Raw genomic sequence first — 17,263 nt, forward strand, 5'->3', positions numbered from 1 at the left:
CCGGGATGTTTGTCAAAGATGCAGCCAAGTGGCAAAAGGCTTGGACCCCATATTAGCTTGCAGCCCCCAGGGCGTATGCGGAGCCGGTGGAAGTGGGTTTTCAGGCAGTGCTAGCACCTGGCTATCCCTGTGCGTTATTAGCTGGCAGGTTGGTCCCCTGTCACCTCCTGACCACATGATCCAGCCTTCAAGGTTTCCTCCTTCCAGCCTCCACCAGGGAGCCTCACAGCAAACACCTCCATTTTGTGCAGGGACGTCCCTGGCTATCGGCATGAAATGCCTCAGCCAGCCACGGAAGATAAATTTCCCCCATGACGACCTTTTCCACGCGCCGATGGATTGATTTCAGAAATCCATCCCCAGCCAATATGCCCAGCCCCAGCCCCCACCGCGGGCGTGATGGCTGCAAATTTATGCCCAGTCTAGAAATTGAATTCCTGTAAGTCGAGGGAAGTGTCGGAAACCTCACCCAGGCTCATTTTTACTTCAGACAAACTTCAGGCAAGATATTAAACCCGGGCCAGTGTCTTCCAGCAGCGGGGACCGTGGTGGCGGGGCAAATGACCTCGATGGGGGCATTTTCCTCATGTCCTTGCGTTCAGCCTCGCCTGCCAGGGCTGAGAAATAAAAAGCAGCCAGACCCACAGGCCTGCATAGTTAAAGGGAGTTCCCATTTTTGACCTGCTACTGTTAGAAAAGGGGCACACTCTGTGAACCCAAAGGCAGGCCTCCAGGTCCCCATGGCAAATATTGAGCCATTCAGAGGGATGGGAAATAAAGCTGTTAATTCATCTCCATCACCAGCCAGGCTCCTGCACCAGTTCCTGAGGCTGGCTCAGTCTCAGCAACTTTGTGGGGTTCTAATTAAGCTTCCTTGGGCTGTGACAGAGAGGACTTCAAAGCGTGGATGATTTCAGAGTCCCAAACCCCCACCCTGCCCCTGCCAGCGGCCCAAAGGCCTGGGAAGGAGAAGCACAGAAATCAAGTGACAGCTCTGGGAAGGAAGAAACCCGTCTTACTGGAAAGATCTCTCTTACTTGCCTTGAAAAATGAGATGTCTGATGCAAATGTAGCTGCTTCTCTTTGGTACAAAAACCCCTAAATATTAAAGAAATGAATCCTTGATGTCTACAAAGAAAGGATCAAAAAGGAACCCTTCTGAAAAGAGAAGAGCTTTTATTTCACTGTGAACTTTTCTAGATCTAGCCTCTGGCAGGGATGCCTACAGAACACGGGGTGTGGGAGAATAAAGAAATAAATGATTGCCATTCATGTATTCATTCACTTAGGAAGTGTCTATAAAGCAGCTACTGTGTGCCAGGCATCGGGCGGTGCGCCAGGGAACTGCGGGGAGAAATTAAGACCTGGTTCCTGCCCTTCAAAGCCAGTGGGGCATGTGCAAAGTCCTTGACCACTAGTCCTCAAAACTGTCAAGGTCCTGAGAAACAAGGAAAGGCTGAGAAACGATCACGGACGGGGGATCAAAGAGATGAAGGAGGAGAAGAAGGAGACGTGAGGACTAAATGCAATGTGGGATTCTGGATGGGACTCCGGACCAGGAAAAGGACATTAGTGGCAAAACTGGGGAAATCCAATAAAGTCTGAAATTTAGTCATAGTGGTGCACCAATGTTGGTTTCTTGTGACAAGTGTACCGTAGGTACATAAGATGTTGTCAATAGGGGAAATCGGGTGGAGGGAGTATGGGAACTCTCCATCCTATCTTCACAACTTTTCTGCAAATCTAAAATTATTCCAGAATAAAAAAAATTATTTAGAAAAAGTCAGCAAGGGACATGGAACTATTCTAGCAACAGCAGAGAGCCTCTGTCCCCTAGGACTTGGGGTCAGATAGAAAAGGTGGTACAAACAGAGTCCAGGAGTGGAACTATTCGTGAAAGCTGAAGCCACAGAGGAGATGTAGCTATGGCCAGAACACAGGAGAGAACAAGGGGCGAAATACCCCTGCTTCTCCCTTTGTCCCGCCCTCAGATCTTCCCTGAATGCTTCCATAGGCTGCATCTTCCTGGAAGCCAGAGAGCAAGGCAGTGTGGGAAATGTAGTTCCCAACCATAAAGAGCAGGGGAAGCTGTCAAGCGGCTTACACTTAAGAGTGTGTGTGTGTGTGTGTGCACGTTCAGGGAGCAGAGGACAGTTTTGATCTCCTTTTTCCAAATGACAAAGGCCAGGTGATCTGCTTAGGAACTCACAATAGGATAGCTGCATATCCAGAAATTGAGCATTTATTCTGGTTCGACTGCGTAGTGTTCTTATGAGGATTGGTGAGAAATTAGCTGCAAGGCACCCGGAATAGGGCCTGGCTCACAGGATATGTGCCACCAATGTTAGCTGTTACTGCTGCTGCTGCTGCTATTATTAATTATTATTATTAGCACTACCACTTTCGTGGTGCTGAAGGAACCCCTCTTTGCATAGAACAGGCATATCCCATGGTCGCAGGAGTCTGTGTGTGTCTGTCTTGGGGGGCAATACTAAAAATGCCATTTAAAGCATCGAAACCAGAGCACCCCACCCTGCGGAGGCCTGAGCAGGTTTCCCCATGTGAAGGGGAGGGGGGAGTGTCCTAAGCAAAGGACAGAGCACAGACGAAAGTCCAGCAGCAGGAGAAGGGAGCTAAAGTAACCGTGTGGGGTGGACACCAGCAAGTGGGGAGGCTGAGAATTCAGCCGGGCTCCGCGGGGCAGGACTAGTGGCTGGCTTTATGTGGAGGGCACCTGGAGCCACGAAGGGCTCAGTGTGGAAGTGACTGGCTTCTCAGGGGAGAACGGATCAGAGCTGTCGGTCTTGCGGCCAAGCTTCTGCGGTGGGAGAGACTCTTCTCCCCGGAGCATCATGGCTAAGAGCAAGGATTTGAGAGTCTGACCAGCCAGGGTCCAAATCCTGGCTTGGATACTTATCTGCAACGTGAGTTTAGACAACTGACTTTCCTCTCTGTGCCTCAGTTTTTCCACCTGTAAAATGGAGCACTTGTTAGTACCTGTGTCACTGTGTGAGAGGAGGCTATGAGGACTCCACGTTTGTAAAGCAGCTTAGTGTCTTAGTGTGTTTGGGCTGTAGAACACACAAAGTATAGACGGAGGGGCTTAAGCAACCGAGAGTTATTTCCCGCAATTCTGGAGGCTGCGGAGTCTATTGAGGTGCTGGCGGATTCAGTGTCTGAAGAGAACCAGATTCCTGGCTCATAGACAGTGTCTTCTCACTGTGTCCTCACGGGTCAGGAGGGAGGCGGGAGGAGGGAGCTCTCCGGGGCCTCTTATCAGCGCACCAGTCTCAGTCCCAAAGGCCTCACCTTCAAATACCGTCACATGGGGGTTGGGTTTTAAATACGAATTTTGGGGAGACAGAAACATTCAGTCCATAGCAAAGGGCAACCCCTCAAGTGTTAAATAAAATATGAAGGCTCAGTGGGGGTGCTTGGTGTCTGTTCCTCCCCTTCATCTATTCTGTGACTTTAAACCCCATCCCTCTGCAGGCAGCACCCAAACGCACATCTCAGGCCAGACTCTTGATGTCCATCCCCCTCCCTCTGCCACAGGCCCCTCCTCCAGCATGCTCCATCTCAGTAAACGACACCCCCGTCCACCCACCCACCCTATTGCTCATCTCCCTCCTCTTTCCTTCCACCCATGTCTGGCCTCTCAGCAAATCCTGTGAGCTCTGACTTGTCTGTGCCAATTGCATCTACCCTGGGGAGGCCCTTTTTATGGCTCACCTGGACAACTGTGTGGCAAGCAGCAAATGCAAAGGCCCTGGGGTGATAAAGAGCTCAGGAGTCATTGGAGATCTGAAAGGAGGCCTGGGAGACTCAGCAGGCTTCGGAGAAGGTTTGTTCCCTCTCAGAAAGGTCTCCTCAAATAGGGTGTTCCTGAGTGTTAGGGGCGGGCGTGGTGGGGACTTGCACTTTCTCAAAGCAAGCTTATCTGATGACGGGTGTGACCCTTGTATGAGAATCCCTAGCCTTAATGTAAACCCTTGCCCATAAACCCTACTTTTAGGGCTGGGATTCATGGTGGTTCCAACACAGTGTGAGCCACACTCCGACAGAATGGACTGGGTGTGTAAATACTTGCGCAAGGCAAGCCTTCTCCACACCTTCCTTGGACTTCAGTGGGGGAGGTCAGTCGAACTGAAAGACTGTGTCTCCTCCCGCATTTCCCAAGAAAGTCTGTGTCATTGATTACTGGTCCATGTTGGTGCTGTGATGACAGAGCCTAAGACATCCTTGAACGTAAGTACTGGCTTTGACTGGGGCTCAGGCAGTGCTGGGGGTCTTCTGCCAAGGCGTGGGTGGCTTCAGAGGGTAAGAGGTTGTGCTGTGGGGCCAGCCTGATAGCTGCTCGGGACAAGATGGGAGGAAGGGAATGAATGAATGACGAGTGAATGAATGAATGGGCTCACAGTTGCCCCCAGCCATAGGCTGAACAGGCAAAGCCCCAGCTGCTTAGGCTGTGGAGGCCTGGGTGGGCTGATACTGTCTTTAAGACCTATCAAGCTTATCACTCGGGGAGCACTTGCCCAATGTCTCCTAGTCTGACAGGAGCAGCCTGCTATTATCTCAAGCCCTCCAAAGGGATGCAGCCCCTGTCACAGCTCAGACGGGGCAGACAGGCATGTCCCTGAGTATTCACCACGGCCCTTCTGCCATCCCGGCGGTCAGGGAGAAGCCGTGAGCGCTTCTAAGCCTGCCGGGTGCCTGTCTCCAGCCTGATCTCTCCTCAGGACAGACAAAAGCTCGTTCGGTGGCAGAAGGGGAAGCGCACGGTGGATCTGTCAAGAGGTTTGCTCTCTGTCCCACTGACCACCCACTGTCCAGTCATTCATTCAACAAACATTCAGCGTGCCGGGCCTGAGGGGTGCAGTCGATGAGCCAGGCAGACAGGGGCAGAGGCAGGCTTTGAGCCATTGGCCACACCCATGAGGTCCTAATGGCCACTGTGATGAGCCCTTGAAGGAACACTGGGAAGGTGTGGACTGGGGAGCCAGATGGTCTGGAGGTGTGGACTGGGGAGCCAGATGGTCTGCGTTTATGGCCAGGGCCATACTACAGGCTGTGAAGGCTGGGGAAGAGATCTGAACGCTCTGCCCCAGTTTCTTCCCCTATCAAAGGCCCAAATGACAGTGCCTGCCAATCGCCTACCTACAAAGTGCTTAGAACAATGCTTGACATTGAGGAAGAAGTGGAAGTATTAGGGAAGGCCAGTGCAGGATGCCTTGGGAGGTGGGTAACATGGGGCAGGGACAGCAAGGCTGCTTTTGGAGGAGACATTTACGCGAGAGCCCCCAGGAGTGGGAAGGGTTAGCCCAGCCATGAGATGGGGCAAGAATGTTGATGGCAGAGGGTCCAGCCAAGGCAAAGGCCTGGAGGTGGGAAAAGCGGGTGTTCCAGGAAGACTGGAGGGTGGACCAGAGACAAGGGCCGCGGTGTAGACATGCCGATTGCTGGCCAGCCAAGATGAGACAGGACTCGCCTTCGTCACGTAGTATCTCGGAGATACTCCGGGACAGCAGCCGACTGCGCCACATAGCGGTGAGGACGGAGCAAGCCTCTCCACCCGTCTCTTCGCTCACTCCTCTGCTCACTCCTCTCCAAGGTCATCATCCTGTGGTCTCAGCCCCAGCCCCGTGGGACTCTCACCAGTTCCTCCAGATCGTCTCACCTCCGTGCCTGCATCAAGCTCAGACCACTTTGACTTTAGGAAGTTAGTGAATTGGCTTTAGCATCATGAGGGTATTAATAATAATAATAATAATAATAATAATAATAATAGCAGCAAACACATAGCGCTCACTACATGCTGATGACTTTCATAATCGCTCGTGCTTAGAGAACATTCACTCATTCAAGCTTCCCAGCAGCCCTGTGAGGTAGGTACAGCTGTCATTGTGTCCATTTTCCAGATGAGGAACCCGAGGCAAGGAGAGAAGAAGTGACTTGCTTCAGAAAGATAGCAAGCGAGTGGCCCAGCCAGCACATAAACCCAGGCAGCCTGACCCCCAGACTCTGTTCTTAACCACCTGCCTCTATTCTACCCTCTGAGTAGGCGTAAGAAACAGCCAAAGGAAATGAGTTGTTTCTGTCAGAAGCGTTTTTAAAAAAGATTTTATTTATTTATTTGAGAGAGAGAGAGCACACACACGTGCACGAGCCCAAGCAGGGGGAGGGGCACAGGCAGAGGGAGAAGCAGACTCCCTGCCAAGCTCGGAGCCAGACGTGGGGCTCGATCCCAGGACCCCAGGATCATGACCTGAGCCGAAGGCAGACGTTTCACCGACTGAGCCACCCAGGCGTCCCATGTCCTAAGTTTTTTTAATTGAAAAAATATACAATGTTATATTAGTTTCAGGTGTACAACATACTGATTTGATAATTCTATACCTTAGGCAATGCCCACGACGAGAAGTGTAGTCACCATCCGTCCCTGTACGATGTTGTTACAATAGATTGACCACGTTCCCCATGCTGTGCTGTTCATCCCCGGGACTTATTTATTTTATAACTGGAAGTTTGTGCCTCTTAATCCCCTTCACCTATTTTGCTCACCCCAAACCCCTGCCCAGTGTGAGAATGTGGCCGGGAAAGATGCTGGTGACATCACAGGGACTCCTTTTTGGGAGGATCGTGGGAGAGAGCCTTGCCTGTTCTCGGCACCGAAAATAGTGAAACTCGCTCCTGAGCATCTGCTGTGCTTTCGTTTCAGGACACGGGGAACCGCATAAATGACCAGCTTTTCCTTTTCGAGTTGGCTGCTAAGAAACTTGGAGCCAAATTTATGGCCTGACCATATGCTGGTTGTTCGGGTTTTAAAGGGATGAGTTTTTCTTAGCCTAATTTCTGGCTCTGTCTATGTCCCCACTTTTCCCTTTCTTCCTTGTCTCCCTTGCAAAAAAAAAAAAAAAATTAAAGGATTGAGAAATTTAGAAGAGAAGACCAATCTGAAGAGGGCAATAAAAATCCCTGCTAATTTCCAGTTTTCATGGCTGCATAGTATTCCCTCCTGTGCCTGGGCCTTAAGCTTTGACATCAAGCCCCCTACTGTCCAACAGCTGGAGGTGGGGAGTTCCAGTGGTCCAATTTGAAACCAAGCTCTAATGAGCGTCCTTGTAGCGATCACATGCTCGTCCGCACGATTCCCCTGGGCTCAATTCCTCCGCTGGGATTGGCTGGGTTAAATGCAAATGCAGAAACCTTGAGGCGTTGGGTCCGGATTGGCAGACTGCCCTCCAGAAACATCGGATTCCTACTCTCCTATCTAAGTGGAGCTATTGTGTGGTAGTTTACATATCCTTGTAAACCGCTTGGAGTCCTCTGGAACAAGGCAGGGTACAAATAAATATATAAGCCCCAAGCCACTTCTGCCTCCTGATTAAATTGCCCGGCCTCAAATGCAATAATATCTTTGTCTTATTAAGAGACAGCCGCTCACTCGCTTCCTGCTGGCTAACCCCCCCCCCCATAGCCAGTTCTCCACGGATGGCTGCCCCGAGATCTGTAGCTGTCCCTCCACCCCTGGAGGGACCCGGAATTGTGTTGGAACCAGGATGTAGGTGGCAGAGCTCTAGGCGGAGATGATGATCGTGTGTGTGACAGCGAGAAACGTTTTTCCTGCGTGTCAATCCCGGACCTGTTACGGGGACTGCTGCTTAATTGGGACAGCATCCTCGGTGAAAGTATTTGAAAAAAATCCCAGCCGGGAAAGACAATTTGAGAAACAGCTCCGTGAGCGCGTAGAGTACCTGCTTAGAGCCCATTAGCAGGAATATTAAACTCAGAACCAGCAGCTCAGCTAAGAGAGCAGCTGGCTTCTCCAGTTCATTTGCCACATCTGAGGTGGGACAGGCCACCTGATCGCAGGTTTCTGTACCTGGACAGTTCCTGGGCTCTCACACCTGCTGTTATCAGCATTTTTCTCAGGATAGGCCATTCTCTATCCCTAGGACTGTGACCTCCAAGAGTTCATGACCGAGGTTCCAAGCTAAACCCAGTCAGAGAACTGGCATTTGCACTCTCCAACAGTGAGCCTTCCAGGACATTTCCAGTGGCTCCCGGGGACGTGAACTTGACTGTGTATTTGAACTTGAACCTGCCAGGCGAAACTCTGGATCTCTGCTGTGCTGAGACTTGGCAGCCTAGCCCCAGGCATTTAATTACATTGCTGCAGAGAACACTTCAGCGAGGTGTGTCCAACGCAGACAATTATTTTAGGAAAGCCGTGGAGGCCTTCTCTCCTTGCCACTTAAATCTTGCTTCTCTTTTACAATTCAATATTTCGTATGTTGAGAGAAAATGGCTTGTTTGCTTCAAAGGACACACTAGGAATTGTAGAAAGGAGATGTTAATTATGTTGAACCGGGCTGCATTGTCTCTGCACAAATGAGAATCTTGGGGGGGGGGGTTCTGTCCAAATTGCTGGGGGATCAGAGCCAGGGGAACACGGATGGGGGTGCTTAGACTCAAGTTCTTTGTTTTGTTTTGTTTTGTTTTAAAGAACCGGATTTGTCATGAAAGGAGACAAAGCTAACCTCACATTCTCCTGGAATCAAGGCGGAAGGTGTTCTTGGGTCCCCCCTTCTTGTCGTAGGTGGGACTGTCTCAGAAGCAGAGTTAGTGGGGAGGAGTTGAGTGCAAGTGTTCACCTGGGAGGTGATACCGCTGGGAACTGGTAGGGGAAGTGACGGACTCCCATGCAAGATCAGCTAAGGAGCTGGGCGCTGCTGTGGGCACCTGGAGCACAGGTCCCAGTGGGCTCCCCTGGAAAACCGTCTGCAGCATGCCTCTCAGAGCCCTCCGACCGGAGAGGTGAGGGCTACTGGTATCCGGCACTAACTCCTATGTGGCACTGTTGGGGACTGCCGGGGGAGAGGGGCTTCTGCTGCCCAGTGCAAAGGTGGAGTGGGCTTTGATGGCCAGAGGAAGTCTTTGGCGGGGGGATTCGGATGTTTCTGCACTGAAGGCCTGGGAGCCATGAGTGTTGGCTCTACCTGAATCATACCTGCATGCAAGAAAGGCTGGGCAGGTGGGTGACTTCATTGCTCCATGGAGGAGACGTGGACTGGTAAAAAGGGGGGTCCCCCAATTTCAAAAGGGTGAACATAAGGCACAAAGAATGACTAATTACAATCATTTCAGATGGCGCTTATGAATGGTTTGTTTTTCTTATAAATTAGTGGAGGAGTCAAGCTCATCTGTACGATTATATCACTTGCTTACATTACAATAAGCTTAAAAAAAAAGATTTTATTGAGTGGGAGAGAAAAAAGGTGGGCTAATAGCTGGCATCTCCAGGATTGCTTGTAACTCACAGTCTGGCTTATCTCTGCTACGGCTCATGGGAACAGCGTCTGTGGGGCGATCAGTTAACAGCTGTCCAAATGAACAATTATTGTGGGGCTTTGTTTCTCTGTAAAACACTTGGGTTTTATCAGAATTTCTTGCAGGTATATAGGAACGCATCCTGGTTAGGACCAGAATCTTCCATTGCCCACCTCTATGGCCAGCACCCATCCTGTTCACCTGGACCTATTCAGTCTCATTGGCCCTGGTCCTGTCTTTGCTTCCCAGTCTGTTCCCTCCATAGCCACCAGAGGGCGCCTGTGAGCACCTGAGTCTGGTGACCTCCCTCCTTGTTCAGAACCCTCTGTGGCTCCCACCTCCCTCAGGAATAACCAAAGTCCTTCCTACAGCTGACAGGTCCTGAACATGATGACCTGTCCCCTCCCTGCCCTCATCCCCCACCCCACCACCTTTCTCACTCTGCTCCAGCCATGGTAGCCTTCTCCATGCTTCCTGAACATACCAGGCATGGTACTGCCTCAGGGCCTTTGCACCTGCTTTTATCTCTGCCTGGAACATCCCCAGATATCTGCATGGCTCATCCCTCCCTCAGGTCTGGACTCAAACGACACTTTCTTGGAGGCCCTCCCAGGCCTCCTTAAAACTGCAACCCCCAACCACAGCATCCCTCCCATCATTCCTTCCCTATATTACTTCTCTCTGTGGCACTCATCACCCTTTAAATATTTGACATTTACTTGTCTATGTTTGTCTTTGTCTAACGTAACCTCCCAGAAGAGCTTTTATGTTTGCACATTTTGTTTACTGCTGTGTTTTCAATATCCAGAAAAGAGCCCGACACACAGTAGGAGCTTACCAAATATTTCCTGAACAAAAGAGACCATCATGCCCTGATAAAACAAAAAGATTGGGACTTGTGACTAAGTCCAGTATGTTCTGGGGAAGCTCAAGGGGGCCTGATCTCGGGGCCCACCATGTTCCATCCAGTGATTACTCAATGCTTTTTGAACAATGTTTCTCAAACACCTCTAGATATTTATTTGAATCTGTGCTGTCAGAAGTGTCCCCTCTCCTATTGCCTTCTCCTGGCTGACTCATCCCTCAAGTTCAACTTAAATGTCCCTTCTCTGGGGTACCTTCTCTGAAATCCCCAGCCTGAGGAAGACCCCCTGTAACTCCTTGCACTTTCTTTGGAGCATTTACTGCAGTGAATGGTTCTAGAAGTATCAGTGGGGTTACATGTGTGATGTCTGTCTCCTCCATCCATGGACAGCGACCAGATGTTTTCTTCACTCCTCTCTACCTAGCCCTATCCCAGACCCTATACCATGCATAAAATAGGCATTCACTATATATTTTCTAGTAAGTGTAGAAATTTTTGGAGTTCCCTGATGCACATTAGCATTTCAAGGGCTCTGATAAGTCCTGCATCAAAGGAATTGCTTCACCCAACAATGCAAAAATTTATTTGATCACCGAGCATGCCTGGAAAAATTGCCAATGTTCCAAAGAGCATGGCTTGGGAAATAGCCACGATTGATCACTGAATTATCTAAGCATCATAAACTGATTTGAAGTTGAATTTAGGAGTCTGCAGTGGTGCTTTCTTTTCGAGGGCCTGGAAGTCCCTATGAGGATTCTGTCACCTTTTGGCCATTACCTTATCTGGGCCTCTCAGGAGGAGTGGTGGGGTGGGAGATGACACAGTAGGGTTGCTCCTAGTGGTCCTTGGGCTATATCCAGAGTCCATGTTTCACAGTGTGCTGGGAAGGCAGAGAAGGTGGCCCAGGTTTGGGGCAGTACAAGTGGGTCTGTGCCCTGTTGACAGTTATGGAGGCAATGTTGTGTGCATGTGAACATGAGTGAGAGAATGAATTCCTGTGTTGTGGAAGGGCTTGAATCCCTCAATTCCTTGCCATATTCTTTAACCTCCCATACCTCAGTCTTATCATCTGCAAAATGGGTTTCCTTGAAGAGGAATTGAGATCCCATGCATCAGGCATTCAGCACTTGGTCCAGCACATTCCAAGGCATCTGTCATTTCCCTGGGTCCTCTTTCTCCCCCAGCATGGGCAGGGTGAATCCCCCACTGAGTTCCTGCTCTCTGACCGCTGACTTCCCTGCAGACCCTCTTCCAAAGCCCAGAGGAAGGCTGGCAGCTGTATACTTCGGCCCAGGCTCCTGATGGGAAATGCATCTGCACGGCTGTGATCCCCGCACAGAGCACCTGCTCCCGAGATGGCCGGAGCCGGGAGCTGCGGCAGCTGATGGAGAAGGTAAGAACCTTCCAGGTGCCCCAGGAAGACTGTGAAAATCTCCCAATTCCCACCCTGCCTTCGGCCCCCATCCAGGCCAGTTGGGGGCCAGATCTAGCCATGCAGGTTGTTCAGAACTGGGGGATAACCCGGCTCCCCTCCAAGTGGATATTTTAGTCAATATCTGTTCAGTGCTTCTTTCGAGAAGCTGAGTGTTGTGTGGGGACAGGGAGACAGCATCTGAGTCTCCCGTGTGTGGTCCCTGGCCCCACCAAGCATGCCTTACTCAGCTCTTTAACTCACCAGACTCACCTCTGAGAAAAGTGTCTTGTGTGCCTTGGGGAGGGGTCTCACCCTCCAACCCAAGACACATACAAGATTCCATCCCCTCCTGACAATGGTCGATATAAAACAGTCCCCATTCAAAACATCCTCAGGGATGTTCTTTATAGATTGATTGCTGTCCCTTGACACTATCCAGCTGAACTGCTCATTAGGCAGCTACAGGGACCAGCTACCTCCCATCATCAACCTACAGAGGAGGAAGTGAGGGATTGGTAGAGAACAGGAGATCCTGGTCAGCTCTAGGGTCTCTGACCCACGAACTCTGCCGGATCCTGCCCTGCCCACAACACCAGCCCTGCTTTGCCAGTTTGGGACATCCACGTGGGGTCCCCTGATTGTTGACAATGGCTATAAAAATGTTGTGGCATCCAAGGTGGGTGTTGGACTGTTGGGTTTCTGAGAACTTCCAAGTGTCGTGTGAACAGGGGTTCAGGAAAATCTGTGTGTTTCCACAAGCACCTGGTGCTGTCTCTGAGTGCACCTTCGCTAGGGAGCTCACTTTAACCAGGTAGAGCTCACCTTAGCCGAGTGATGTTCACCTTAGGCAGGTGGAAGTGGGAGCTAGGGGGTCCTCGTTCCGGGTTAGGAGGGGCTAGGGCAAGGGGATTCAGTTCATTCATGTAGCTGAAAAGTACTGAGCATCTAGTTTAGGCTGGTGCTGGGCCCCGGTGATTTTGCTGTGGACGAGCTAGACACGGGTCTGCCCGTGAGGATCTCACCTGAAGGAGGCAGATGAAGAAGAATGTTCCAAGTCGTAGCTGTAGCTGGGAAGAAAATAACCACGTAAGGGAGAGAGGATGGAGAGCTACTGGAGGCAGGGGCGTCAGGGAAGGCCACTCCGAGACGGTGACACTACAGATGAGGCCTGAAGGCTGAGGGTGCCAGCATGGCAAGACGAGGGGAACAGCGCTCCCGGCAGAGGGATTGGCAACTGGAAAGGCTCTGAGGACCGAAGGAGCTTAGAGTCTGAGAGAAGAAAGGGGGCTGGTGGTCGCAGGGGATGAACACGGAGAGGAGGCAGGTGCAGGGTCTGCTGGGGAAGGTGATACGGTCTTCCTTTTGAAGAGCTCCCTCTGGCTGCTGTGTGAAGAACTGACTGTGGGGGTGGGGGGGCATGAGTGCAAGCCGGGGGACGGGGAGCAAGGGGAGCGAGGTGAGAGGTGGTTGTGGCCAGACCGGGCGGGACGTTGCCGGTAAGATCAGGGGAGCAGGCTGGTTGGGTGCTGGCCTCCGGCTCCACCAGGCCTCATCTGTGGCATCTCAGGGCTTGGGGAGGGCAGGAGTCTGGCTCTCCCTAACCCTCCCAAGCTCCTAGGTCCAGAACGTCTCCCAGTCCATGGAGGTCCTTGAGTTGAGGACGTACCGTGACCTCCAGTACGTGCGCAGCATGGAGACCCTCATGCGAAGCCTGGATGCACGACTCCGGGCCGCCGATGGGTCCCTCTCAGCCAAGAGCTTCCAGGTGGGTCCTTCTGGGTCAGGTCAGAGGTCAAGGGAAGAATTGGGATTGGCGTCCGTTAGTTCTAAGAGTGGGGTCCTGTCTGGGAAGGACCAAGGGTAGGCTGGGCTCCAGGGTCTAGTTTGGACTAGATGTCAAGGGCCAGGTGTGCATCAGAGATAAGGGGTGCAGTTATGGGTCTAAGGCTGGGGTCAGGCCTGGGTCAAAGGTCAGGGGTTAGGATCAGTGAGGATTCCATCTTGGTGGGCAGGAGCTGAAGGACAGGATGTTGGAGCTGCTGCCCTTGAGCTCAGTCCTGGAGCAGTACAAGGCGGACACGCGCACCATCGTGCGCCTGCGGGAGGAGGTGAGGAATCTCTCCAGCAGCCTTGCAGCCATCCAGGAGGAGATGGGCGCCTACGGGTACGAGGACCTGCAGCAGCGGGTGATGGCCCTGGAGGCCCGGCTCCATGCCTGCGCCCAGAAGCTGGGTATGCCTTGACCCTTGACTTTGATCCCTGACCTCCACGCCCAACTCTAATACCACCAAGTGCCCAGAAGCTGGACGTGGTTTTGACCTCTAACTTCCAAACTTTGACCTTTGACTTCTCTACCCAAGGCCTAAAATAGACCCCAAAACTGGAAATGGCCGTGATCCTTGACTCCCAGTCCCCTTACCCTCAACTTAACTCCATCTTGGGACCAGATTTCTGGATCCTCCCTCACCCTTGGTCCCAGCTCTTCCCAGTTTGATCATACCACATCATCCTTGCCCTGTCTCACTTGGGCTCTTCCCATCCTCCACTCTTATCTACCCTGTTCCTGCTTCCCAGGCTGTGGGAAGCTGACTGGGGTCAGTAACCCCATCACCATTCGGGCCATGGGGTCCCGCTTCGGCTCCTGGATGACCGACACAATGGCCCCCAGTGCGGATAGCCGGGTGAGTGATTGTGCCCACTCCAGGGGTCAGAGCCTGGGGGAGACAGCCTGTGGTTGTCCACAGGTGCCCAGCAATTCCACACCAATGCCTCTCTTTAGCCCGAAGTGTCCTAGGATCTCCAGGACCCTTGGCCCTCCCGACTGTCTAGTACCCACCAGGTGACCGAGGACCTTCCAGCCGTGAGAATAGCCAAGTCTGTTGACCTTGGGACTCCCAGTGGTCTCCACGGTCACGATTGCCCATCACCTCTGACCCACAGGAACCATCCACTAACTGCCCAGTGACTATCCTAGTGACTAATGTCGGTCACTAGGTGACCACTGAGTGTCACAGACTAGAGGTAGTAAATAGCCACTGTCTCACTTGATCACTGGCCTCCCAGGGACTATGGTGGTTCAATTAAGTGGTAAAGACCTTGGGTTTGGGAATCAGAATCAGACTTGGATTTGCATCCTGCTGCCACCAAATTCTTAGCTAGAGAACCTTGGGCAGGTTCCTTAATGTCTCTGAGCCTCAATTTCCTTATCTTCAAAATGATTGTGAGAGTGTTGGCATGAAAGTTTTCAAGACGCTTAGCCCAATAATCACCAGTGAGGGCGCCCCCCCCTGCTGACTGACATGGCGACAGTAGGTGACGATGGCAGAGGAGATGCTGCCGGCAGGCCGGGTCATCTTGTGGCTACAGGGGTGAATTCAAGTGACCTCATCACCCCACATCACCCCTGTCCAGTGACCACTAACCATCCCATCTCCAATGAGCAGTGAATTCCTGGGCCCCGTGAGCCACCAGGGACCGCGATTTCCCCAGATCTTTAGGTAGCAAGTGTCTGTTTTAAGACCAATGGTGTTTCCAGATCAAGTGATCCCATTACTGGGACCATGACCGGTCACGAGTGGTCACTGGACATCCCAAGACTGATTCATGACCCCTTAGTGACTGTGGACCCCCGTGATCACGCGTGATTGCTGTGTGGCCGCGGGGGGCGTTTGGGCGGCGGCGGCGGGCTCCGCAGCGACGCGCGGCTCTCCCGTAGGTCTGGTACATGGATGGCTATTACAAGGGCCGGCGCGTCCTGGAGTTCCGCACCCTGGGCGACTTCATCAAAGGCCAGAACTTTATCCAGCACCTGCTGCCGCAGCCGTGGGCAGGCACGGGCCACGTGGTGTACAACGGCTCCCTGTTCTACAACAAGTACCAGAGCAACGTGGTGGTCAAGTACCACTTCCGCTCGCGCTCCGTGCTGGTGCAGAGGAGCCTGCCGGGGGCCGGCTACAACAACACCTTCCCCTACTCCTGGGGCGGCTTCTCGGACATGGACTTCATGGTGGACGAGAGCGGGCTCTGGGCCGTGTACACCACCAACCAGAACGCGGGCAACATCGTGGTCAGCCGGCTGGACCCGCACACCCTCGAGGTCGTGCGGTCCTGGGACACCGGCTACCCCAAGCGCAGCGCCGGCGAGGCCTTCATGATCTGCGGCGTGCTCTACGTGACCAACTCGCACCTGGCCGGGGCCAAGGTCTACTTCGCCTACTTCACCAACACGTCCAGCTACGAGTACACGGACGTGCCCTTCCACAACCAGTACTCCCACATCTCCATGCTGGATTACAACCCCCGGGAGCGCGCCCTCTACACCTGGAACAACGGCCACCAGGTGCTCTACAATGTCACCCTCTTCCACGTCATCAGCACCGCGGGGGACCCCTAGCGGCTGCGGGAGCCCAGGCAGCCGCCGGGGGTGCTGGGGGGCCGGGGCCCTTCGACTCCGCCAGCCGGGGGTCCCTTTAGCTTTCTGTCTCTGTCGGCCCCTCTCTCCCCTCTCCTGTCCACTTTTTTTCTCTCCCTCCCTTTCTCCGGGCTCTCCTTCTCTGCCCCTGTATTTCTACTAGTGCATTCTCTCTGTGTCTTTTCTCTTTTGTTGGTCTCTGATTTTGATACTTCACTCTTTCCGCCTTTTTATTGATGTCCCTTTCTTTTCATGGATCTGACTCCCCAGTTCTTTCCCTGTCTGCCGCTCTCTCTCCCTCTTCCCTCCTTGCTTCCCACCCATTCCCCCAGCCCTCCCTCCAAGCCCCCTCCTCCCCTTCAAGGATTTGAGTGCATGGATCGGTTTCTTTTTTTATTTACACTCTTTCTTTCCAGGTTGCTGGAATAAACGGGACCTTTGACATTTGAGGCTTTGGTTGCTCTTTGTGTCCCAGAGGGCAGAGAGGCAAGGTGGAGGCTAAGTGTGAGTCTGGAGACCCATCCCAGTGTGTATGTGGGGGGGTGTCTTTGCCCCAGGCCACAAGCTGTGTGCACCAGGGCAGGGGAGCCCAGCCTGGGGGCCAGGTGGGCAGCATGGCAGGGCGAGCTCTTTGGGAAGACAGGTGAGGAGACCCAATCCAAAGTTTTGTTTGAAAACAATTTGTTTGAAGGCAATTTGATCCAAACAACCGAGAATTCTATCACAACGATGAAAACAGGCCTCAAATGAATCCTCTCCATCATGGGTTTTTCATTCATTGATCATGCTGGTGTATCACTGAGCCATCTGGCAACTTAAAAAAAAATTTTTTTTAAACGATTTGGCAGCTTTTAAGAATTTAGGTATGAGAGAGTAGGGCACAAGATTTTTCCTTTTCTCTTTTTGCTTTGTAATTTCAAAATCATTTTAAATGAGTCACGCCTGTTCTAAGTTCACTACTAAAAAGGTAGAAACAGCCTGAAGGGGCACTGGGGTGCCTTCAGCTGAACCCCCCGCCTGGAGCCCATTCTCGGGAAGGGGCTTGGGCAGAGATGGGCCCCAACATGAAGACCAGAGCTCGTGCCTGGGAAGGACCGGCAAAGCTAGGAAGAGCTAGGAAGTACGGGCGGCAGGACGGAGAGTGAGGGAGCCGAGAAGAGGTTGGAGAAGAGGCCAATTCCTCAGGAGCCTTGGTAATATGACTAAGGTGGGGAGTGGGGCGGCACAGAAGGGGAAGAACAGA

General features: G+C 52.3%; 1 protein-coding gene across 1 annotated transcript in view; it reads left to right on the forward strand.

Moving 5' to 3' along the window:
* OLFM2 (olfactomedin 2) overlaps positions 1-16,467 on the forward strand; it is a 59,557-nt gene extending 43,090 nt beyond the window's left edge. Inside the window, exons 2-6 of the mRNA XM_040629377.1 lie at positions 11,439-11,588; positions 13,228-13,374; positions 13,622-13,841; positions 14,184-14,290; positions 15,325-16,467. Of these exons, the coding sequence (XP_040485311.1) occupies positions 11,439-11,588; positions 13,228-13,374; positions 13,622-13,841; positions 14,184-14,290; positions 15,325-16,002 (1,302 nt within the window). The 3' untranslated portion in view covers positions 16,003-16,467. The remainder of the gene's footprint in view (positions 1-11,438; positions 11,589-13,227; positions 13,375-13,621; positions 13,842-14,183; positions 14,291-15,324) is intronic.
* The last annotated feature ends 796 nt before the right edge of the window (positions 16,468-17,263 follow it).

This window comes from Ursus maritimus, unplaced genomic scaffold, assembly GCF_017311325.1.
Source record: "Ursus maritimus isolate PB19 unplaced genomic scaffold, ASM1731132v1 scaffold_14, whole genome shotgun sequence".
Lineage (NCBI taxonomy): Eukaryota > Metazoa > Chordata > Mammalia > Carnivora > Ursidae > Ursus > Ursus maritimus.